The sequence below is a fragment of the Ichthyophthirius multifiliis genome (assembly GCF_000220395.1).
Source record: "Ichthyophthirius multifiliis unplaced genomic scaffold scaff_1120509250889, whole genome shotgun sequence".
Classification (NCBI taxonomy): Eukaryota; Ciliophora; class Oligohymenophorea; order Hymenostomatida; genus Ichthyophthirius; species Ichthyophthirius multifiliis.
The window spans coordinates 1-24,953 of record NW_004086403.1 but is presented as its reverse complement, the minus strand read 5'-3'; the positions used below and the strand labels follow the sequence as shown (position 1 = coordinate 24,953).

Below are 24,953 nucleotides of genomic sequence, written 5' to 3'. Positions count from 1 at the left end.
AAAAAGTATTAATTTATAAATATATAGATATATAATATTTATATTATTTTAATAATTATAATAAGAATTTATAATAATTTCTTTTTTAAATAAAAATAATTAAAAAAATTTATTTGCATAAAAACAAATATATAAATATATATGCCTTTTAAAAATGAAAACAAATCTATTATTTTTAATATATAATTTTATATATTTTTTTTTTATTTTATATATTATATTTAATTTAATACTTTTAATTAAACAAAAAAAATAAACTTAGAGAAGAAAATTAAATTAAAAACTCTATATACATAAATGAATAGTAAATATTAAACAAATATTAATATCAAAAATTCATTTAATTTTTTTATTTTTATTAAAGAAATTTACTTAATCTTATAATATTTTACAATTTTTAAAGATCTCAAAAGATTAACTTTTTAAATCGGTAATCTATTATATTATATTATATTATATTAAAAATAAAATAAAACAATAATAATAATAAAAAAATACTTCATTCTATAAATCTTTATATTTTTAATTTTCATTTTAAATTTATTTTTCTTAATCAATCAAAACAGATGCCCTTTATACAGGAAACCACGAAAGATCATTATTTTTTAGTTTTTCATAAATATAGCTTTCAATACCTGAATATTCAGTTAATTCCTTATCTTTTAAATATGCCAAATAAAAAATATAATTCCATAAATAATGTTCACTCTTAATATGATTAATAAACCCTTCTTCACTATTTCTATCGAACATTTCTCTCGAATATCCACAAATAAAACACAATTCTTATATATCGATTTTCTTTTCTTATTCTTTATCTCTTAATTAACTAAATTTATCAATAATTATACCTGAAAAAATCTATACAAGTATAATTATTATTATAATATTCATAATATTATCAAAAACAAATTATCCATATTCATAATTATCTATTAAAAATATATAAATTTATATGTATTTTTTTTTTTCAAATAAATTAAGAATACTTGGATCTTTTGGTTTTAAACTTTCTAAAAAACCTCCTAAACCTCCATTGTTTTTAAAATTTTTATCGAAACTTTCAAAAAAACACAAATATAATTAATTACATCTTCCCCCATATGAATCATAATATAAAGTAAATCCAATAATCGTAAAAAAGTAAATAAATAGTAAAATTAACATAAAAGTTAAAGCTAAAGAAATATAAGACTCATAGACTGATTTTAAAATATTATTCAGTGTTGGATATCGGACAAGAAATTCAGTTAAATGAAAAGCGAAAAAAAACGGATGAACAAATGTTGCTAATATAGAAAAAATAAAACTACTAATTTAATAAACTACTTCTGCACTTTTAAATAGTTTGAAAATACTTATTATTGTTATTATTATTTATTTTATATTATTTATTTAATATTCTATTATAAAATTATTATATATATAATCAAATAATATACCTTATCCCTCATTTTTATTATAAAATTCTTCACTAGATTATTTAGATTCTCTTATATAAAGAGGCCCTTTTTTAATCAAAAAGGAGGTCAAAACAAAAATAGAGCATAAAATCATAATATAACCACAAAATAAGAACACACTCATAGTTTTTTCTACTGAATAATTATTTATTTAAGGTTTATATAATCTGTTTTAATATTTGTCTAATATATCTAAACCTTAATACTAACTATTAATTTCTGAATAACTATTAATAATTAGTAAATTTAAAATAATAGAAAGTAAAAACTATAAATCCCTCCATAAATCAACGTAATCCGCAAAAAGTTTAATAAAGGAATTCCTTGAAAAAAACAAATATAGTTATTCCTCATATTTACATGTTAAAATAGTCTTTTTATAAAAGTCTAAAAGTCCTTATAATTTTGTTATTGTGGATTCTCTTTTGATTGTATTTTAAAATTTGGTTTTTTACTCTTTTGGTAAATAATGACAATATGGAAGTTTTATAAAGCGAACTTTAACAATTTAATTATTTATCACGACTTCTATTAAAGCAGAATTTTTCTTAAAAAAAATTAAGCTTTCTTTAAAATATTATGTTACTATATCTTATTTTATGGAATTCTATATATATTATTTTTCAGTTTTGTTTATTTTCTTGATTATTATTTTGATATATAGAAGTGTTTTTTTTATTATTTCATGTAAAAATTAAATAATTTTAGTAATAAAATATAAATTAAAATAATGAATTGTCTTTTATATTAATAAATATATTTATATCAAAAATATATTATATTTACTTTAGAATCTTTAAAATATTTATCTAACTCACTTAATTCTTTTTTAGTGTCGTTATCAAGTTCTTAGTCATAACATTTTTATTCTTTTTATGAACTTCATTTTTTTTTTTAAAAAAAAAAATATATATATTTTTTTATATTATATATATATATATTTTCTTTTTTATTTTATATATATATATATATATATATGATTTTTTTACGGCATTTCTAAATAATAACATATAAGAAAATATATATAAAATCCAGTTTCTGTTATTAATTCAAAATAACTATTTTTATTATTTTCTACATCATTATAATCTGGCTCTTAATTAAACTTTTTTTATTAAGTATATTTTAAATATATGAAATTATTTTATACATGATAAAGAGCTTCAATATTATACATATTCCCATATTTTTTTTATATCTCTTAAAAATAGTTGAAATATTTTATTTTAAAGTATTCAAAGGTATACTTCTCATAACTCTTTTAATAACAGTTGGATCTGAATTTAGTTCTAGAAGACTAGTAATTAAAATCATCAATTTATATTTGAGTTTTTCTAATTACCATCTGTATAAAAGAATGTTTGAAGAATTATTTTATTTTTTATTTATTTTAGTTTGTAAAATTTAATATGTAATTTCTAAAAACTTTGAATCTATAATTTTCTATTAATTTAAATTACAAGGACCTTATACAAATTCAATTAAGTATCTAAGCATTTTATTATGCTCTAATAATTAATTCTATTTAATCTAATACTAAATTATTCTAAAAGCTTTTTATAAAAAAAATAAATAAATTATAATTATATAATAATAAAGCAAATAATATATATATATATATATTTATTGTTTAAAATAATTGAAAAAATATATAAATAAATATAAAAAAAATAACATTTATATATATATTTATATATATATATTTATATATAATATATTTTTATAAAATGTATTTTTAAAAATTAATAATATTTCATTTAATTTTTTTAATTTTTAGAAAAAAAATAACAGATTAAATATTATATATTTAGATTTTTAAAATGTACAGAAGATTTCATTATTTCAAATACTATATTAATATATATATATATAAATATTTATTTATATATATATATATATATATTTTTATATATATATTAATATATAAATATAATTTATTATATTTATATTTTTTTATATTCGTATATCTATATTTATATATAAATTATTATATAATTGTATTTACATCAACTGTAATTGTTATTAGATCATATGAATGTCTATTATTTTATTATTATCTTAAATAATTTTATAGATTAGAATTATGACCTTCACAAAATAACTATAAAACTTTTAAAAGTGTCATCACTACTTCTTAATTTAATTAACTTGTATTATTTAGATCTAATGTAGTTTAATTATTTTAATTTTATTAATTTTCATTATTTTGCATTTATTCGCCATCATTGTATACTATAGATATTTAAGAAAAATACTTATTTCTTTATATAATAGTATTATTATTACTATTACTATTATTATTATTATTATTATTATTATTATAGTTATTATTATTCTTTTCATTTCTTTAAATCAAAGATATTTATATATTATTATTTTAATTTAAATATTTTTATTCTTTTTATTTATATTTGATTATTTTTTTATTTTAAAATAAAATATCTAAGCTTCCATTTTAATTTGATTATGCTTAAAAATAATTTTTCATACTTTCATTATTTCCTTATTAAGTACCTGAATTTTTTTTTTCAAAAATTATCTGTTTTTTTACGTTTTATTTTAAGCCTTCTATATATTCTGCTAAAATACAATGAAATTTATTAAAAAGAATTTCACTTTATCCCTATTATATTAAAATCTCATATATAGTTTCTTGTACTTATAAATTCCCACCTTCTAAAAGTTTTATTAGGAATTCTAAAAGACTTGAAAATAAATTATCGTCAAAAGGATTTTATTTTATATCAATAATTAATGATAAAACCATCTTTGTAGCACCTAATTAGTCAAATAAATTTTACATTTAAGTCAAGCTATTTTCGCTTAATTCTAATATTTTATTCATTATTTTTAGTACATATATCATGTTATTCTAATTGGCTTTGTTTATTATGCCATTTGTTATATAAGAAATCATTTTTGAAAGAAAATCCTTAAAATTAACCTTTTTGTCAAATAAATGTTAAATATTCATTATAGCAAGAGACAAAACAGAAAGCTCGTTATCTTTAGCATTTTTAAGAATTTCTGATTTGTTTATTTATTTTAATAAATATTTCCAGTTTTATAAACTTAGAAAACTATCTATTTTATTTTATTTAAATTAATTATTTTATTCTTAAATTTCCTTAAAAGAATATAAAATATATATATATATATATATATATATATATATATATATTTATATTAAAAATTACATCTTTTAAAAAAATATTAAAATCATAATCATGGTAATATTTAATATTAATTTAATTCATTAATTAATTATATCTATTAGTATTAGTGATTTATATGAACTCAAGAATAATTCTAATTTATGTTTTACTTAAAAATTAATTTATTAGTGATAATTTATAAATAATACTATCTTCTAATTCTTTTATAATCTGAAAATCTTATTAATTATTCATATTGATTTATGATAAAATTAGTTTACAGTAATGAATACAAAATAAAACGAAGAAATTAATAAAATAATTTAAATAAAATATCAATGATGTATCAAATCTACGAATTTCTTTGAATCTATTTACTTCGATTTTCATATAAAAATTAATATTTTATAATTCTAAATCTAAGTTTTCTATATGAGACTAATAAAAAAAGATATATAAATATATATATATATATATAAATTTAAAATATAAATATTTATATATTTTATATATATATGTATTTATAAATATCCTTATTAAATATTAACTTTTTTTTTTAATTACATTATTTAAATTTAAATATATAGAAATTATTAATAGAAGAACTTTTGGTTTTATCAAACAATACCCTTATTTTTTATTTAATAAAGTGTATTTAAAATCAAAAACTCATCTTCTTCTAAAAAGCAGTCTTCTTTATTTAAAATATCAATTAAATAATCCAATTTAAACAAGTTTTTTACTTTCTAGCAATTAATATTAAACCCTTCATCTCCTTAAACACAGGCTATAAACGCATCTAAAATAGCTGAATGATAAAGAAAGCACTAATCGTATTATTTTTAATTAAAAACATCTTATTTATCATCTAATTTTTTAACTTAAAAATCAAACTTAAAATGCATTTTCTTATCAAACTAACCAAAAAGGAAATAATTAGCCTATTAAATAATTTCTTTATCATCCTAAATATCAATAATTGGAACTAATAATTTAAAAATTTTAATTTAATTGTCTATAATATAATTTTTTCCATTTATTTATAGTATCTCTAGAATTTAAATAAAACGAAATTGTCTTCCAAAGTCTTTTACTGCATTAAAAATCTACTTTAAAAAAGTCTCCAATAAAGACTCACAAAGGAATTTATTATTTTAAATAATAGACTTTAAAAGCTCAAACTATCCAAAATCGAACGCTATCTCGTCTAAAAAAAAGCCTATATATTTTGATAAAATTAACTAGTTTTCTTAATTATTTATACAGAAAAAAGTCAGAACTTAATATAACATTTCTAATAATTCTAAAATTTAGTATTTTTATTTCTTGTTTTTACTATATTATTTTAAATATTTCACCAATTAATTCTATGAGTCTTTTATTAGATTTATTATAGGGATATGTCCTTATAAAAAAGTAAATATTTTTTATCTTGTTTAGTCTATTTGATCATGCAATTATATCTTATTAAATATTTTTTTCTTTTATTAAATATAATAATGATAAAATTCGCCCTTTATTAATTTGTTCTATTTATCAATATAAGAACCTTTAAAAAAAAGAGAACTTAAATCATCTAATATAGCTATTATATCAAAAATATCTTCATTTTATTCATTATTTATATTTTCATTAAAATTTTCGAAAATTTCTCCAAATTTTAAAAGCCACACTTCTGATTTTTCAGCTAAGCTTTTTATTTACTTTATTCTATTTTAGAAAACCTAACAGAATTTATATGTATTTATAAATATATATATATATATATATATATATATATATATATATATTAATATATATTAATATATATATATATGTTACCCTAAATGGTATTATATCACATTAATCAAATAAAACTTAACAATTATTTAATTTTTCAAATAAATTAATAGCCTGACTATAAGAATTCCTTATTAATTCTAATATTTTATCTTTTAAAATACTATCATTTTCTAAAAAAAAGCTTATTAATAAACTAGGTAAAAATTCACAGATTAACTTTAAAAAGATATATATATATATGAATATATGAATATTTAAATATATAAATATATACTTTACTATTTTCGAATTTTCCTGAAAAAAGTTAATCAAGATCACTAAAAAATAGTTATCCGTTTGTATAATCTATAAAGTTTAATTTTTTTTATTTTAGTTTTTAAAAAATAAACACTTCCATTTTTTAAAAAGTACATTATTATAATTATCTAATGTTGGTTTATATAATTCATCTATAAATAATATTCCTGTTTTTTATATATTAGGTATTACAGTTTAGAGTTATTTTTATAAAGAATCCTTTATATATTTTTTATTTTCTCCTTTTTTTTATTTATTTTTTGATAAAAATTCAAACCAGGATATAAAATTTGCTATTAAATAATCCATTCTCATATCTAGAAAAAATAGGAATAATTCACAAATCTCTACTTTAGATTTTATGTAAATTTTTTCTTATTTTTTATTTGTTTTCTCATCCAAATCTTTACCTCTTATCATTTATAAAATCTATATTAAACCTCCTATTATATATCCTTTATTTTAAATAGAATCATTTTTAATCTTTTCTTCCTCTTCTTCAATGCTTTTTTTTTTAAGTTGACCTTTTATAAGTATTTTGAGTGTTTTTACTGTTACATCTTGTGTTTTTTATATCATAAATACCAGCTTTTGAGTCAAACTCTAAATACCATTCACATTTTATTATTTAATTAACGTTTAGAACCTTATTTCTCTCTGTTTATTTAAGTATTCTATTAAACCGATATTTTTTGGATCGTATTATAGTAATTAAGCTAATGAACAGAAAATTTTAGGAAAGAGTTTTTTCTTATCTAGTATTTCCAAAATATTAAACTATACTAAAATTTTTAAAGTTTTAATTATATTTAAAGTTAAAATATTAGAAAGTACATTTTTTCCTTTAACCTCCTAACCTTATTATTTTTAAATTTATTTAATAGTCTATTATTAAGATGCATTAGATTAATTATAGGCCTAAATTACTTAATTATCTATATATTAAATTGAATATTAGATTAATTTATCGAAATAATTAAAGTCTTATAGAAATATTTTATTACTATTATTTATTTAATTATCTTCTAATTATTAATATTTATATACTCTACACATTTGAGGTAATATTAACATATTTAAAGGATCATTATCTAAAAAAAGATTAAGCATTAAATTACAAAAAGCAGATCTTAATTCCGGGTTTAGGTTTTCATTGAAAATCTATTTAAGTATATATTCTATAGTGAATATTTTTTATAGTTTTTCCTTCCATAAATAATTCCTTTATAAACATAAATCAGAATATAATTTTATTTATTCGACAAAATATAATAAAATCTGATTTTATTATATATTACTTTATATTCCTATAGAAATCTCATCTATTATAATTTTCTGGTTTTTAATAAATATCTATAATTCCATACTATGGTTATTTATTTTTAAAGGAATAAATATTTGCTTTTCTAAGTTTTTTATATTCTCAATATATTTAAATATAATCTCTTAATTTACAGATATTCCTTCTCCTTTATATTTACATATCTTCCTAAAAAATTTCAATAAATTAATATTTCTATTCTAAGGTTCTAATTAAAGACTTATTTTTAAAAAAAATGTCAATATATTATCTAAATCTAATGTATTTTAGTAATAATTTTATATTTCATCTTATCTATTTTTTTATAAAAAAATAAAATAAAAATTAATATATTTGCTTGTTATTATACGTTCTTTATTATTTTTAAGCAATATATATATCATCAGTTATATTATTTACAATAAACTCGTTTTCACATACAATTTAAATAATACATTTAATACATTCTTTCATATACTTAGCATGCATTTTAATACTATTTAATTAATTATTATATACATATTTTTAATTTTCTGAATTTTTTAAACAAATAGCACTTAAAAGCTTATATATAAGTTTCGTAATGATATATTTTTCCTTTAGAAATTAAATATAGACTAAGTTTATTTAGTTTCTATTTAAAACCGTAATATCAAAAATAGACTCTTTTTAACGATTCTCGTTTTAATTATATATATAATAATATTTTTGTTTAAAAATTATTTAATTTTCTAATTTTCTTAAATCAATTTTTATGCCTTTTTGTTTTCTTAAACATTATTTTATTTTCTAAGAAAATTTCTTCTTTTTTTCAGTTTTAAATATTTATTCCAGTTCAATTAATTCTTCTTCATTTAGTAAATTTTTTAATAAACTACATATTATATCTATATAGTTTTGCTCAAAAAGTAACTTTTGTCTACTAGAATTAGGCTTACCAAATATATCATTGTCATTTATTTAAGTATTTATTATTTTTCCTAAACAGAATTTCTTAATATTTCTTATACATACTTACAAAAATTTCAATTATTTACTTATTATTTCGTTTTTTTCTATAAAATTCACGATTTTTCCTCTATCTGAACCCAAAAGACTAATTTGTTCAAGTTTGACGATTGATTGAACTAGTATAGGCAATGAACTTACTAAAAAATTAGCTTCTAAAACTTCATTTAGAGATGCCTTAAAAATTTTAAAAGCATTTTCATCCTAAGGATTTTATTTATGTATTTCTATAGATAAACTATTTTAATAAAAATATTAATTTTAAGTATCGTCTTCTTCATATTCTTATTATTTATTATTAAATATTAATTTTAACCATCCCTATAAAAAAATAAAAATTAAAAAAATAAAAATATATATATATATATATATATATATATATATATTATTATATATTTTTTTTTTTACGTTTAAAAAATAAGATTTAATTTAAAAGATTGAACTTTTAGTTAAAAATTAACTTTCGTTATTTCCAATTATAGTAAATGAAAATAATGAAAAAACATCAGGAGCGTCTACAATATTAAATTTAAACTAATTTTTATTTTCTAAATATATTAAACTTAAATATTTTCCTGATGAAAAATTTCTATGAATTAAATAAAAAATATACATATATAATAAACTTATTATAATATTATATTATATTATATTATATTATATTTTATTATATATATATTACCTTAAATAAAACATATCTTTTATATTTATATATCCTCCTTTAAAAAAATTTCTATTTTCAATAATCCACATTCCGTTCGTATTTCCTTAAAACTTTTTAAAAAAAATCTCTTTTTTACCTAAACTTTCAGCTTTAACATAATAATATTAATCTGACTCGTTTTTTTTGAGAACTAAACAATTCATACTTTCAATATGATTTATCCATATTTTATCTCCATAAAGAATAAATTCTTTATTTTCAATAAATTAAGAAAATAAAAAAAATTTCCATCTAGATTTATATTAAAGTGATACATTTACTTCTTATTATTAATAAACTATATATATATTTATAATATAAGTAAATACTATATTAATTTTGTATTTATTTACAATTAATTTTCGATACTGTATTTATTTGAGAATTATTATAATCTTAATCAGATTTATTAAAAAAATGACTTAAAGATCTTGTTTTATATATACTAGAGCTTTATGAAGGACTTCCTTATTTTTAAATATCTTCCTATACATCTAAATATTTTTAATCAATTTACTTAATTTTAAATAATAAAATTGTAAAATATTAATTTTTACTTATTTATTCGGAAGTCTACGACTATTATAATTAATAAATAGTTTCTTAAAAACTTCCTGATCTAAAAAAGCATTAAATTCTTTGCTTTCTTTTTTAACTTAAGAACAGTGAATAAAAGGTATTCTTCCCAAATATTAATTAGAACAAACAATATAAACAATATCGTTTAATTATACAAATCTAATATATATTTACATAAATATATGCATATATATATACCCGTCATTTCTTATTTAATGTGAATAAGAAACTTTAAATTAAAAAAGAGAATTTTTCGAACAAAATTCTTATAATTCTAGTTTAAAATTTTCTTTTTCTTATTCTGACTCTAAATAATTACAAATCAAAAACTTATTTGATGCTTAATGAACCAATTAAATATTTTAATTATATTGGACTTCTGTTCCTTTATACTTTTCAAAAATATATACATTTTATTTATATTCTTATATCGCTTCTTTTTCCATTTATTAATATTTTTAAAGGCCATCTCTTTTAATGACTTTTTAAATTGAAAAATCCTTCATTTTTTCACAACTTTATTTATATTCATATAACTAATTCTAAATATTATAATTAAATTAAGGACAAACTTAAAAAAGACATCTTTCAAAAATTTAACCATTTCCTAAATAATCTAAATCCTATATATATGTATTTATTTATACAAACCCATCCGATATTAAAAAACAAGAAGAATTCTATGATAAACTAATTGATATAATATCACCAAATTTCAAACTTTAATTTTAATTTTGATAATAATTAAAATCATGGTCATTTGTATCAAATATTAATAATTTTGTATTTTCTGTTAATGGAAGATTTTTAGTTTAAATTTTATTTATTGATTAATTGCTTTTTTGTATATTTTTTAGTTTGCTTTCTGTCACTATACAATTTAATGAACTGTCCATTAACTTTTTTATATTTTTATTTTTTTATTAATATTAATTTAAAAAAATAATACTTTTTATATATAATTTTAATGTTATTTTTATATTTTTTTATAAATTTTAAAGTAAATATATAAGAATAATTTTTATTTTTATTTTTTTAAAGAATAAACAAAAAAAATTAAATATGAATAAAATAATATTTAAAAAGAAAATAAAAAAGAAAAAGAAAAACATATATCAATTATATTTTTTTAAAAAATTAATTATGTAATAATACAAAATAAATATAAAAAATATTTTATTTATTTTTAAATATTTGATAAAATAAATAAAAAAAATATTATATCATTCATTTTTATTAATAAATAATTTTTTTATTTTTATTTTAGTATTAATAAAATACAAAAAATAATTAAATTAAAATTATTTTAAAAATAAATTAGTTATTTCGTTGTGTATATAAAAAGATATTAAATTAATATTTTATAATAGCTATAAAAATATATGAAATAAATAAATATTTTTAAAATGATTTTAATATTTATTTTTTACTAAATAAAATTTTGCTATTTTATTAAGAATATTTTATTTTTTAATATTTTTTTTTATAATTTATAAATTAAATATTAAATAAAAATTAAACTATTAATATAAGAAAAATTTCATTGTAAAAAATAAAATTATGTAAACTATTTGTTAATATATATTAAATGTAATGTAAGAATAATATTTTATATGAATATTTAGTTTTAATTTTATATTATTTATTCAGAAAAAAATACTATTCAATAATAAAATATTTTTATTTTTTAAATTTATGAAATTATAAAGTTAAAAACTTCTATATTTTAAAAATTAACGAAAATATTAAAAGAATTATAATTAATAAAAATTATTATGAAAAGATTATAAATATTTTAATAAAAAAAAAGCAAAGATGAAAAAATGTAAAAATTCTAATATTTTTTTAATTTTAATTTTAATATAAATAATATATAAAAAAACAAATAAAAATAAAAAATTCATATATGATTAAAATTTCTAATAATTATAAAATTATATAATATATATATTTAATATATAAAAAGAAAAAATAATAAATAATTCAATTATTTTAAATAAAAAAGGTATTATAAATCAAGAACATTTTCTCTTATAATAAATAAATTATAAATAAAAAATTTATAAAGAAAAAAAATATAATTAAAAATATTTTTTAAATTTATATTATATATTATATAATATATAATATTTATATATATAAATATATTTATATATAAATAAATTAAAACTAAAAAATCTTTAGTAAATACTAAAATAAAAATATAAAAAAACAGAGTTAAAATAATAATTAAATAAAGAAAATTAATAATAATAAAAAAAAAATGGTACACGTTCCAAAACAAACAAAAATTAAAATTTACAAATAATTATTAAACGATGGAGTTTTTGTTTTAAAAAAAGATTTTTAAGGAAACCACGAAGAAACAAATGTGCCAAACCTCCACTGCTATATTTTATTAAGATCATTAAAAGATAGAGGTTTAATGGAGGAAGTATATAATTGGGGATTCACTTATCTTTATTTAAATCTTAAAGGATGTGAATATTTGAAGGAAAAACTCGGAATTTCTGCCGATAATGTCATTCCTAATACTTTTAAAGCATCAAAATAAAATTATATTTCTAGAGAAGAAGATGATGAAGAAGGAAAAGCAAGAAGAAGAATGGGAGGTGCAGGTCCTCGTGGAGGAAATAGAGGTGAAGGTGGAAGAAGAGGATATGGATAGGGTGGAAGAAGAAGAAATGATGAAGAATAAGTATAAGAATAATAAAATGAATAATAATAAGAATAATAACAAACTGCTTAATGATATTAATTATTTTAATTTTTTTTTTTATTTAATAAAAAAAAAAATTAAAAAAATTTGTTTATTCATTTCATATTATTTTATAAAAAATATTTCTATTTAAATATTAAATATATATTCATTATTTTACAAAAAAATGATTTTTTTAATTGTTTATTTTTTAAAATTAAACTCTATAATAATAAAAAAAACCTTTATAAAAATAGTATTGAATATTTTATTTTTTTTAAATATAATTAATTGTATATATGATAATATAAAAAAAAAATTAATCAAATTTAAAAAATAAAATAAATAGAAAATTAAAATATATATAAAATATATATATATATAGTATATATATATATTTACATATATTTATATTTATAAATATTTACATATATTTATATTTATTTTATATTAATATATTTTATTTATATATTATATTGTTAAATCATAAATATATAATTATTATATATTTCTATATATATTATTTTTCTTAAATTTATCTATAATTTTTTTTTTTCAATTAATATAATTTAAATTATTCATTTTATTTTTACTTTTATATAATTAATTTATAATTATATTTTTTCTGAAATATTTTAATTTATATTAATTATATTTCAAATATATTTTTAAAAATACAAAATTCTATTTATTTCTTATATTCATACTTTTTAATATAAAAAATCAATCAATGGGAACTCAAAATTCTAAAAAAAGATAAATAAAAATAAAAATTGATAAAGTAAGCCATTTTAAATTTGGTATAATGTGCTTAAACTTTACAAATCATAACGTAAAAATAATTATATTAACAAATAAATTCAAAAATATTTAAAAAAATAAATTAGGAAAAATGGCTATAAACCTTAAAAGAATAATGTATTTAATTAAAAAAAACATGTGGATGGTCTTATTTAATACTATAATCAATAAAAAATTTCGAAGGATATTCTTCTTAAATTTATATATAATAATTATTTTAAGTAAATTATGCGGATTCTAATAAATAAATAAAAAATTTAATCCTTAAAATAAGAAAATCTTTAAAAAATAAAAATAATTAAGAAAAATATAAAAAACTAATTAATAAATCATAAATATTAGAAGATGTAGATACGCATTCTATTTAAAATAATCCAAAAATAAATTATATTTTAAATTACGAAAAAACTAGTTTTAATGAAAATTCTATTCACGATATAAAAACAAGTTTTAGTTCTATAAATTCTTCTTTTTCTTATGCTTTTCCATAGTTTCAGGCTTAAAAAAGGGATATTTTAAAATAAAATCAAACAACAATTAAATAATTAGAAGACTATATTATCAAAAACGAAATTATAAGCCAATAACTTTACGATGAAAACCATATTTTAAGCTTTTTAATTAAATAATTTTATGAATATTTCATTAATAAGTACTAATTGATAGCCCGGAGAAGTCTAGAGTTAAAAATATAAAGTAATTATGAAGAAACACTTGAAGAAAATCAAATATTCGACCAAGCTTTTATCGAAATAAAGAAATTCATAAAAATAATTACAGAAGGATTAATGAATATGTACAGTCTTTAAAAAAAAAAACGAACATATTTCATTCAAAAGAAAATATGTAAAATTTCATGACTTCCTTTTTGTTTAAAAATGAAGAATTTTATAATACTATATATTAATTAATACACTTAAAGAATATTTTAAATGAAAAATAATTAAAAAAAAACATGAACCAATATAGGAATTTAAACCCAGAATTTTTCTATATAAGGGAAAAATTCTGTCTAAACTATAAAACTATAAACTTCATTCTAAAATAAAAAAATGATACCACTATTATTCCAATAGATTATCTAGAAAATAAACTCATTTCATAAAATAAATTAATATTAGATAGCAATAATCTGTAAAATACAGACTAATCTATTTTAAATAAATAAAGTTAAATAGAAATCATATAATCCTAAAAAAATAATAATGATTCATTTTTATATTAAAAAAATCTGTAAAATGATAATTATTTCAAGTGTATTAAATATATACGGAAAATACCCGAAATATAAAGTCCTATAGGAAAATTAAAAATGATTGTAAAAGCATCAGAATAAATTACTGTTTGTATAAATAATTTCTATAAAAAACATAGATAAGAGGTAGAATTTATATTAGATGCTGATGATGTTTTGAGTATTTTTACTTATATAAGTGTAAAGTCCTAAGTTTATGATTTATTTACACATATTTAGATTATTTAACACTTTTAAAGTCCTAGTTTGTAAAATTCCATTAGTGGATATTATTTAACTACTTTGGCTGCTAGTTTAATAAATATAATAGAATTTCAAGAATAATAGAAATTAGTTAAAAACTAAATTATTTGAGAATGAGTTAAATTAATATTTTTTATTGAAAAAAAATAAAAAAAATCATTATAATATACGAATAAGTTGTTGAAATTAAATATTATATTAAACAAAATATTTTGTAAAAAAAATAAAAAATACAATTGATAAAATGATGAATAAAAAAAAAAAATATATATATATATATTTATATAAATAATATATATATTTTTCTAAATATATTTTTTTCAAACTATTTTTTAATATTTGAATATAATCAATACTATTTATATTTTTTAAAAAATAAAATAAAAATAGTTTAAAATAAAAGAAAATAAAAAATAAATAATATTTATTCTTATTCTTCAAAATCATTATTAAAAATATAATCTATATATATTTATTATATATAATAATTAAAAAATATTAATATGTATATAAATTACACTCAAAGTCTTGTTACAGGTGCCCAACGGAAGTATTTTTTGTAATCAAGCAATCCACAACGGGTAGTAGAGTAAACAATCAAGCTTACTGCTGCTAAATAGTGATATCTTGCGAATTATTTATTTCTAATATTAAGTGACATATTTTTTTTTTTATTTTTATAAAATAAATTATATTTTATTTATTAAAATATAAATATTATTTTTTTATATATAGATATTATTATTTAATATATTTAATATCTTAAACAAATAAACAAAATCATATATTTCTATATTATAGTCTTATTATATATTTTATTAAATATTTTTAGTTTATTAATCTCAAAATTTCTTAACTTTATTAATTTCCTTATTCTAAATCTAATATTTGTATTCTGTTTAAAGGGATGTGAAAATAAGAGTTACTTAATTAATATTTAATAAATTTATATCAGTTTTGCTATTATTTACTATTAATAATAAAAGTTTCAAGTTATTAGTTTTAAAAGCATTATGTTAAGGTGAGTTAACTTATATATTTTAATCATTTGTATCTATATTATTATCTATTAATTATTTTATAAAAATAATATTTGGGATTCATACATCAATATATCAAAAGGAAAATTAAACTGACTTTAATTCCATTTTATTCTTAAGAAAAATAATAATTAAATTCAAAATAATAGTTATTAAAATTATTATTTTTTATTGATTATAAATTTTAATTTAATATAAAAGTAAGAATTTTATTATTATAACAAGAAAATTTTATTTTTGATTATATAAAATTAATTTTATATCTAATTAAAGATAACAAAGAATCATATGTATTATATTTTTTTTAAAGGAAAATTATAAAAAAAATATTAAGTATATTATAATAATAAAAATTAAATTTATTATATTAATATTAATATTTATAATTTTATAGAAAGAATTTGTATATATTTAATAAAAATATATACAAAATTTATTTTAGAATGAATATTTTATATAAAAATTAAATTTTTAATAATAAAAAGAATTTATTTATATATTTTTAAATATTAAATAAGATTTTTTTTTATTTAAAATATTTATTTAATATTTTTTGTCAGTTAATTAATTTTTTTAAATGTTTTTTTACATATAATTCTTAAAGAAATATTAAATGCATTGAGAAATTTAATTTTTTTTACGAATAATGTCTATTAAAAGATATATATATTTATTTTTTAATATAATAAGATATATATAAATAAAAACAAATATAATTATATCTATAGATATATATATATATATATATATAAATATTTTTATTTATATATCTATATATTTTTATTTATATATCTATTTTTATTTTCTTTAAAAAATAAATAATTATATATTATTAGATATAAAATTTTATAAAAAATTATTTATTTTTTATATTTATTTTAATTTATTAATTTAATTTTGTTTAGATTTTATATCTAAAAATATTTATTTATTATATTAAAATATAATTAATATATTTATAGATATTACAAAAATTGAAAAGATGAAAAGATAATCAGAAAATCTAACATTTTTATTCAAATAATAAATATATTAATATATTTATAGAAAATAATATATAAAATGCAAAATGTATTAATAAATATATGTATTAAAATTTTATATTTAAATATATATAGATACATATATATTTTTATATTTATATATATTTTTATATAATTATATATATATATTTATATACTTATATATATTTTAATACTATATAATAATAATAATTTAATCATTTAATTTTAATATTAAAAATATATATCTAATTTATATTAATTATAGATATATTTTTTCTTTATTATTATAAAGTATTTTTTAATATAATTATTTTAATGTATGTTTTAAATATTTATATCTGAATTTAAACCTTAATTATAGATATAAAAGATATAATTATAAATATAATGATTTTTTTTTAATGTATTTATAAATTTTTAAATTTATAATATATAAAACTATATAAATATATTTTAATTTTATTAATATTTAAAAAAATTAAACTTTCTATATTTTTAGAAAATTATTATTAATTTTTTTTTATAAATTTAAGCAGATAAAAAAAAATAGCATATTGATATATTTTAATTTAAATTTATCTGAAAAAAATATTAAATTAAAATAAATTATTTTTGTAACTTATATATATTATATGATAAAAAGTTAAAAAATGATATATTAATTATTATTTATATTTGGAAATATTGATAATTATTTAAAGATTTCTGTATTAAAAATGATTTTAAAAATATAATATAGATAAATTTAGAATTTATTTTATAAATATTCATTCATTATTATCCAATAAATAATAATATTTATACAACAATTATAAATATTATATTTATTTTTAATAATCCAAAAATAAATTAAATCTACTATACATTTAATTAATTAAATTATTACTTTTTATAATTAAATTTTTAATTTAAAATAAAAAACAAAACAAAACAAAAAAAAAGAAGTTGCTTATTACAAATAAAAAAATTAATTAAAAAAATATAATTTTCCATTATAATATGAAAAAATAAAATAATTTAAATATTTCTTTCTCAAATAGTTTTTATTTTATATAAAAAAAAAGTGTAAAAAAGACAATCATTTTTCATTCTTTTTATTATATTAATAAGATTATTTTTAACATATATAACAATATATGAACAAATAATAAAATAAAATAATATATTATATTATATTATATTATATTATATTATATTATATTATATTATATTATATTATATTATATTAAAAAAATCTTAAAAAAAATAAAAAATTTCTCGATATTTAAAAACTCGAATGTCGTTATTTAATACTACTATTTAACTTCTTAAGATTTTTTAGAAAGCCTAAAATAAATAAATCTACTAAAATTAAGATCTTTACTATTATTATTAAAGCTGCCTTAATTCTAAGTTGCAATCTCAGATACGAATATTCTTTCAAATAATAAAAAAATAGTTAAAAGTTTAATCCTTCTCTGCTTAATAGAATCCTCCTAAAATCTAATTAAAATAATAAAATATTTTAACTACTTCAATTAATAACTAATTAGAGCATTAAGTTAAATCTATCCTTCCATAAACTAAATAATCAGATTTTCAGAATAAAAAATAAGTAATAAAGCAAAACCCACCAAAGAACTAATAATCTACATTTTCGGCTCATAAAATAGAATTTTCTCCTTAGTTTCAAACACTTTCCTCTAAATCCTAAAAAAAAGCTGTTTAAATATTAATTAAATTAAATAATAAATTCGAGAATAGTCTAGGAGTATATCTATTAGCAAGAAAATTAAATAAAATAGGCTTATGTTCTCTCCTATAAATTACGAATCTCCTAAGCTAAAACTCTCTAAACCCAAAAAAAACACCTAAAAACTCATAAATCTGATTCAGTAAATAATTCTACATTAATGGACTTTGGTATTGAAGATTAAACATGCTAAATATAAGAAAAAGAATTACTAAATTTCGGATCTTGTGAACCTAGTAGATTTTTAACGTTCGGATAAAATAAAACATAGAGGTGAAAAAAACATTATATGTTTTTTACCTCGCCCACCCATAAAACATGAATATAAAAAAAAAAAAAAAAAATATATATTAGAAATAAAAGATATTTTCTTAAAATATATTAGAAAATAAAATATATTTTCTTAAATTAAATAATAATTAAATATTATAAAAAATAAATAAAAAAATAAAAGTAAATAAAATATATAATTTAATAATTTGTTTTATTTAATTTTTTTTTATATTTTTATGTTTGTATGGGACCTTAATGAAAGGGTCCACCACCTATATTATATTATATTATATTATATTATATTATATTATATTATATATTATATTATATTATATTATATTATATTTTAAAACTTTATTTTTTTTATAAAATATATTTTATTATAGAGTATATTCAAATATTTTTATATATCGAAAATTCAATTAAATTAGAAAAAGCTTCTTTGTAATAATCATAAAACTTCAGCTATTTCCATAAAATTTTAAAGTTAGATTTTATTAAGTTTTTTCTTAAATGATTAATTATATTTTCATTATTATGTAATTTTATATATTCAGTAATTATATTAATTATTTATGATTATTAAAATAAATAAAGTTAAGAAGCAAGTTATTTACTAAGAACTCTACTATGTTTAAAATCAATACAAATTATATTAGTTAAACTTCTTATAATTATATTTTCAGTAATTTTAAGTTTTTCTAAAAGTTAATCTAAAGCATTATCTAATTCTCTTTATATTATAAATATATCAAAGTGGTATAAAAATATTTTTTATAATTCTTAAAGTTATTATTTAAAATTTTATAACTCAACTAATGAATTTTTAAACATTATTTTATATATTTTAGTTACTGTAATAATATCAAATTATATATTTTATTATTATAAGATGTTTTATATTTATTCTTATATTTTAATATGATTAATCATTTATTATTCTTTTTATTATATTATTATCTTTGCTTAAAAATTATTGTTTATTTTAGTTATTATTAAATAATTAAAAAAAAAAAATTTATTAATTTTTTATTTTAAAAATGATATGTAAAATTAATTATATTCCATTTAATTTTATAATAGAACAGATTTAAAATACATATTATATTTTTTCTATAAACAATATATTTATAATAACCTTATCAAGTATAAAATTATATATAGTCTTATTTTTATTTTATATTGTATTTTGATTATTAATATTAAATTATTTCATGCTTTATATTAACTGAAAACGTAATTAATTTAATTTTATATATCAGTATAGAATAAATCTAAAACTGTAGTAAATCCCCATTAATAAAAAATTGATAAGATAATGTATATTATATTAAAAATATAATATTAAAATACTAAATTACTAAATAGGGGCATATAATATAAATAATTGCATAAATAAAATAAAAATTATATTTACATTATTTTTTTATTAATAATTTCATTAATATATGATATTTATTTATATATAAAAAAAATTAATTTTTATATATATTTCTTTAAATTTTAAAATATAAAAATATATGTTTTTTTTTATTTATTGTTTTTATATATAAAATATAATATTATTTTAAGTTATTATATTAATTTTTATAAAAGAAAATTATTTAAATATAGTTTTTTTTTCTTTTTTTTTTTTCAATTATAATAATTTTAATAGGAATATTTTAGTCAATTAATTTTATATATGAAAAGGTAATTTTATATAATGTTAGTCATAAGAAAATTATTATATTTAACTTTTAAATATATATAATCATTTTATTATATATATATATTTTACATTATAACAAAACAAAATAATATTTTATTATATATAAAAAAATAATAAATATCTTTTTAAACAATTCAATTAATAAAAAATAACGAATGATAAAACTCATTTATAGCGTTTTATATTATTAGATTATTTTTCTATTTAGAAAAAAAAATTAATTTAAATAATATAATTATTAATTTTAATAAATGAAATTTATATTTATATTTAATATATAATTTTATTTTTGAATTCATGTTTTTGCTTTTGTTTAATTTTTTATATAAAATTATTTTATTTATTTAAATAATTTAGATAAATAAAAATTAATTATATACTTATTTTATAATAATTCGTGTTTAAACAAATTTTTTAAAAAAATTATTTCTTAATATATAAAAATATACATATAATAATATAAATATATTCTTAAAATATTATTTTTATATATTACTTGTATTTTTATATTTTTTTTTTCCTATTTTTTTTTTTAATATTTTATTTTAATAGAATATATATATTTCCCCCATTTTTCCATTTTTCTATAAAAATTTACATTTCTTACTAATTTCAATCAAGTATTTTTTATTTTAAAATATTTTTTTATTTTTTTTTTACATAAAATAAAATAATGTCAAAATAAATTAATTTTTTATTGTATATAATTTTTTTTTTCATTTTTTTTTCTATAAAAAAAAAACAATAGAATTTTTAATATCTTACTTCTTGTATGGTAAATATATTTAAATTATCATTTTTTTTACATAAAACCAACACATAAATTATATTAAAAAATTAATATCCGATATATATTAGACATAAATAAATATATATATATATATATATATATTTTTTAAATATATATATCTATATATATTTCTTTTTCTTAAAATTTCTAAATAAATTTCTCCTCTAAAAAATCACATAAACTAATAATTTCGATTATATATTTATGTTAAAAAATTAAAATATAGAAAACTAAATACAATTTCCATAATAATTATATAAGTAAATAATTCATGCTCACTCCTTAAACAAGTATTATTTTATCATATTAACGTCCAATGATTAAGAGGTAACATATAATATATAATATAAGCCTAGTGTTTTTTTATTAAAATCCTTCTTTAATTATATGTTCATGGAAAAACTCTATTTTCCAACTTCAAATAAGTTAATATCCTGCATTTTTAAATAAAAATTCGAATTCTAATTTTTTTCCCTAAATTCTTATATTGTGGCTCTCCCATAGAATTAATTCAATTATATCTTCTAAACATTTTTCATATTCTAAAATTAAAGCCATAATTATTATAGCGCCTTAATTTATCATATGATTATGTGTGTGTGGGGGGGCTCTTAATCTAAAATTTGTGCGTTACAAGTCATTATGGAAGGCTTTTAGATTAAATATTGGTTGGAATGTTTCATATATTATTAGTTCATATTTGTACTTGGTTGTCTAGGTAGTTTATTTATTAATTATAATATTGTTTTTAAATAAAATCTGGCTAAAAATAAACGCCATAAATCAGTATATTTAATCAAAATATGTTTTTTACTTTTCTATTTAATACTATATTGTTGGTTTTTTTCTTCTTATTCTTTCTTTAATTATTACTTCTTTAAATTTTTATAAAAATGGAAGTGATTTTTTGATACTTAGAATTTTATTTTTAATAATTTATTTCACTAATAATCTTTCTTTTAAGGGCTTATATGTTTTTATAAATATCTATTTTTAAAAGGTTTTTATTGATCTCCCATTATATTATTATTAATATTTATATATATATATATATTTATTAGTATTTTATGTATGACTTCTGTATATTATAAATTGGTTTTTATTTTTTTCAAAATAATTATTTTGTATTAATTTTTTTATAAATTAATTTATAAAACTATTAAATTAAGTTTTATATTAAATAAAAATAAACTACATTTCTTATAATTAGATATTATTAATTCCAAAATGCATGCTTATATATTATTAACTACTTAGTAAAAATATACTATTACATATATTATTATAGAGGAGAAAATTATCTAGCTAAATATATGTAATTAATATTAAAAAATTATACTTAAAATTAGTTTACTCAAGAAATACAAATATAAAAAATATTTATTTTAATTCCTTATATATAATATAATAGCTTCATTAGCTTATTTCATAATATATGGTATTTATTTTTATCAAACTTGTATTATATCCCATAATTGAATTATAGCAGATTTTAACACTTCTTTATGTGGATATTTAAAATACATATATATTTTTTGCGCGAAACGAATTTAAATTACATTTCTTTATAATTAATTTTATTATTTAAAAAGTCTTATGATAATATGATAATAAAATGCTTTAATCTAATTTAATCTAAAACTCATATTTTAATTTTCCTTTCTTTAAGGCTTTTTTTATCTTTTAACTGCCTTATTATTCAATTAATAAATATTCGTTTTAATTGAAATTTATATTAGTTTAAAGTCGAATTCTACCATAATATTCATATTAATTCTAATTACTTAAATCATTTAACTTTTTTGTTAATTTGATTTAACACTTTTTAACAAAGATATATATATATATATATATATATATATATATATATATATATATATATATATATATATATATTAGTTAATATTTTTATAGGTTTTTTCTGATTTTATAATAATAAATCATATTATATAGTCTAAAATTTACAAAGAAATTTTATTAAAATAAACTAAATTATTATTGTTATTTATGATATGAATTAAATATATTTATTTAATTAAGATTTTTTCCAAATATAATTTAAACTTTATTTATATATAAAATTGCATTTTACTTATAAATTAGTATAGTGTTTCTATATAAACAATTTTTTTTTTTAATAAATATAAAATGTCAATAAAACTAATATATATATACTTTATACCAAAATTTAATTATGTATTTCGTCTTTATTTTAGATTATTTTTAAATGTTTTTTTCATTTAAAAATACTTAGTTTAGAAAAAAACTAATGTTATTACTTATAAATAAATTTCCATAAATATACAAATATTTAAAAAGAAGTAAATACTTATTTATATAAATGATAATAATATTATTTTTAAAAGATATTAAAATAGAAAAAATATGCTTTTAATATATTCTAATAATCTTCATTTATATTTATAAATTTCTCATGTTTTTATAATTAAGGATATATATATATATTATATAGTGATTTGAAATAGGTATATATTAACTTCAATTAGATATTATAAATAGCAAATGTTTTATTTTCTAGAGATATATCAAATATATTAAATAATAATATATTTAAATATTTAAGCAAAATAATTAATTATAATAATAATCTTTTGGTATATTTATTATTTATAAAGATAATAAATTAGAATTATTACTAAAACTTAAATTAAAAGTAATTATTATTATATAAATATATAAAAAATACATTTATATTAAATTAATAAATTTAAAAAATTAATATATTTAATTAATTAATTAAAAAAATATAAACATTTAATTAAAAAAATATAAACATTTAATTAATATAAATCGATAATTCAAATAAAATAATTATATAAAATACTAATTATATAGAAAATATTATAATTATAAACTTTATTCGAAAATAATATTGTAATATATTTACTTTTTCTTAATTATAAATAAATTATTATAATAAAAATCAAAGAAATCAAATAATGATTTTTTATTTAATTAACAAAAAGTCTTAAATATATATTTAAAATAGGGAAAAAAAACATATAATTAATAATAATTCTACTAAGAATTAAAAATAAATGCAAATATTAATTTAATATATTCATTTTTCATATATAAAAAAATATTTATAAATATAG

At 14.4% G+C, this 24,953-nt stretch overlaps 3 protein-coding genes across 3 annotated transcripts, besides 62 other annotated features; 1 reads left to right on the top strand and 2 right to left on the bottom strand. All coding sequences in view use genetic code 6, as the record gives it.

Moving 5' to 3' along the window:
* Positions 1–336: 336 nt before the first annotated feature.
* IMG5_108130 (MIR domain protein) lies at positions 337–2,640 on the bottom strand (the record flags this gene model as incomplete). The annotated part of the gene is made up of 3 exons (XM_004034932.1): positions 337–932; positions 990–2,272; positions 2,453–2,640. 3 exons carry the CDS (start codon positions 2,638–2,640, stop codon positions 337–339), a joined length of 2,067 nt encoding a protein of 688 aa, XP_004034980.1.
* Positions 437–461: a microsatellite.
* Positions 464–497: a microsatellite.
* Positions 1,362–1,403: a microsatellite.
* Positions 2,205–2,246: a microsatellite.
* Positions 2,370–2,431: a microsatellite.
* Positions 2,370–2,437: a microsatellite.
* A 501-nt stretch (positions 2,641–3,141) lies between the features above and the next one.
* Positions 3,142–3,181: a microsatellite.
* Positions 3,142–3,188: a microsatellite.
* Positions 3,164–3,206: a microsatellite.
* A 101-nt stretch (positions 3,207–3,307) lies between these two features.
* Positions 3,308–3,412: a microsatellite.
* Positions 3,314–3,413: a microsatellite.
* Positions 3,314–3,445: a microsatellite.
* Positions 3,314–3,457: a microsatellite.
* Positions 3,321–3,412: a microsatellite.
* Positions 3,321–3,457: a microsatellite.
* Positions 3,342–3,442: a microsatellite.
* Positions 3,458–3,737: 280 nt separating the features above from the next.
* Positions 3,738–3,798: a microsatellite.
* Positions 3,799–3,849: 51 nt separating this feature from the next.
* Positions 3,850–3,892: a microsatellite.
* A 522-nt stretch (positions 3,893–4,414) lies between these two features.
* IMG5_108120 (MIR domain protein) lies at positions 4,415–8,401 on the bottom strand (the record flags this gene model as incomplete). The annotated part of the gene is made up of 3 exons (XM_004034931.1): positions 4,415–5,165; positions 5,288–6,342; positions 6,440–8,401. 3 exons carry the CDS (start codon positions 8,399–8,401, stop codon positions 4,415–4,417), a joined length of 3,768 nt encoding a protein of 1,255 aa, XP_004034979.1.
* Positions 4,607–4,650: a microsatellite.
* Positions 5,070–5,149: a microsatellite.
* Positions 6,354–6,434: a microsatellite.
* Positions 6,627–6,673: a microsatellite.
* Positions 8,402–9,329: 928 nt separating the features above from the next.
* Positions 9,330–9,359: a microsatellite.
* Positions 9,358–9,401: a microsatellite.
* Positions 9,402–9,639: 238 nt separating this feature from the next.
* Positions 9,640–9,686: a microsatellite.
* Positions 9,687–11,781: 2,095 nt separating this feature from the next.
* Positions 11,782–11,819: a microsatellite.
* A 499-nt stretch (positions 11,820–12,318) lies between these two features.
* Positions 12,319–12,375: a microsatellite.
* Positions 12,376–12,388: 13 nt separating this feature from the next.
* Positions 12,389–12,444: a microsatellite.
* Positions 12,395–12,453: a microsatellite.
* A 55-nt stretch (positions 12,454–12,508) lies between these two features.
* Positions 12,509–12,552: a microsatellite.
* On the top strand, positions 12,551–13,152 carry IMG5_108110 (hypothetical protein; the record flags this gene model as incomplete). The annotated part of the gene is made up of 1 exon (XM_004034930.1): positions 12,551–13,152. The coding sequence occupies one exon, from the start codon at positions 12,551–12,553 to the stop codon at positions 13,037–13,039; it is 489 nt and encodes a 162-aa protein (XP_004034978.1). The 3' UTR covers positions 13,040–13,152.
* Positions 12,978–13,024: a microsatellite.
* Positions 13,153–13,318: 166 nt separating the features above from the next.
* Positions 13,319–13,369: a microsatellite.
* Positions 13,344–13,383: a microsatellite.
* Positions 13,344–13,462: a microsatellite.
* Positions 13,357–13,463: a microsatellite.
* Positions 13,388–13,463: a microsatellite.
* Positions 13,464–15,554: 2,091 nt separating this feature from the next.
* Positions 15,555–15,596: a microsatellite.
* A 357-nt stretch (positions 15,597–15,953) lies between these two features.
* Positions 15,954–16,018: a microsatellite.
* Positions 15,981–16,038: a microsatellite.
* A 600-nt stretch (positions 16,039–16,638) lies between these two features.
* Positions 16,639–16,697: a microsatellite.
* A 337-nt stretch (positions 16,698–17,034) lies between these two features.
* Positions 17,035–17,080: a microsatellite.
* Positions 17,042–17,116: a microsatellite.
* Positions 17,066–17,120: a microsatellite.
* Positions 17,070–17,128: a microsatellite.
* Positions 17,078–17,128: a microsatellite.
* A 304-nt stretch (positions 17,129–17,432) lies between these two features.
* Positions 17,433–17,514: a microsatellite.
* Positions 17,447–17,516: a microsatellite.
* Positions 17,447–17,528: a microsatellite.
* Positions 17,529–18,489: 961 nt separating this feature from the next.
* Positions 18,490–18,556: a microsatellite.
* An 849-nt stretch (positions 18,557–19,405) lies between these two features.
* Positions 19,406–19,468: a microsatellite.
* A 24-nt stretch (positions 19,469–19,492) lies between these two features.
* Positions 19,493–19,530: a microsatellite.
* A 76-nt stretch (positions 19,531–19,606) lies between these two features.
* Positions 19,607–19,679: a microsatellite.
* Positions 19,680–21,056: 1,377 nt separating this feature from the next.
* Positions 21,057–21,112: a microsatellite.
* A 363-nt stretch (positions 21,113–21,475) lies between these two features.
* Positions 21,476–21,523: a microsatellite.
* A 22-nt stretch (positions 21,524–21,545) lies between these two features.
* Positions 21,546–21,591: a microsatellite.
* Positions 21,592–21,912: 321 nt separating this feature from the next.
* Positions 21,913–21,963: a microsatellite.
* Positions 21,964–23,668: 1,705 nt separating this feature from the next.
* Positions 23,669–23,730: a microsatellite.
* Positions 23,731–24,536: 806 nt separating this feature from the next.
* Positions 24,537–24,592: a microsatellite.
* Positions 24,545–24,617: a microsatellite.
* Positions 24,584–24,645: a microsatellite.
* Positions 24,588–24,639: a microsatellite.
* A 14-nt stretch (positions 24,646–24,659) lies between the features above and the next one.
* Positions 24,660–24,701: a microsatellite.
* Positions 24,702–24,953: the final 252 nt, after the last annotated feature.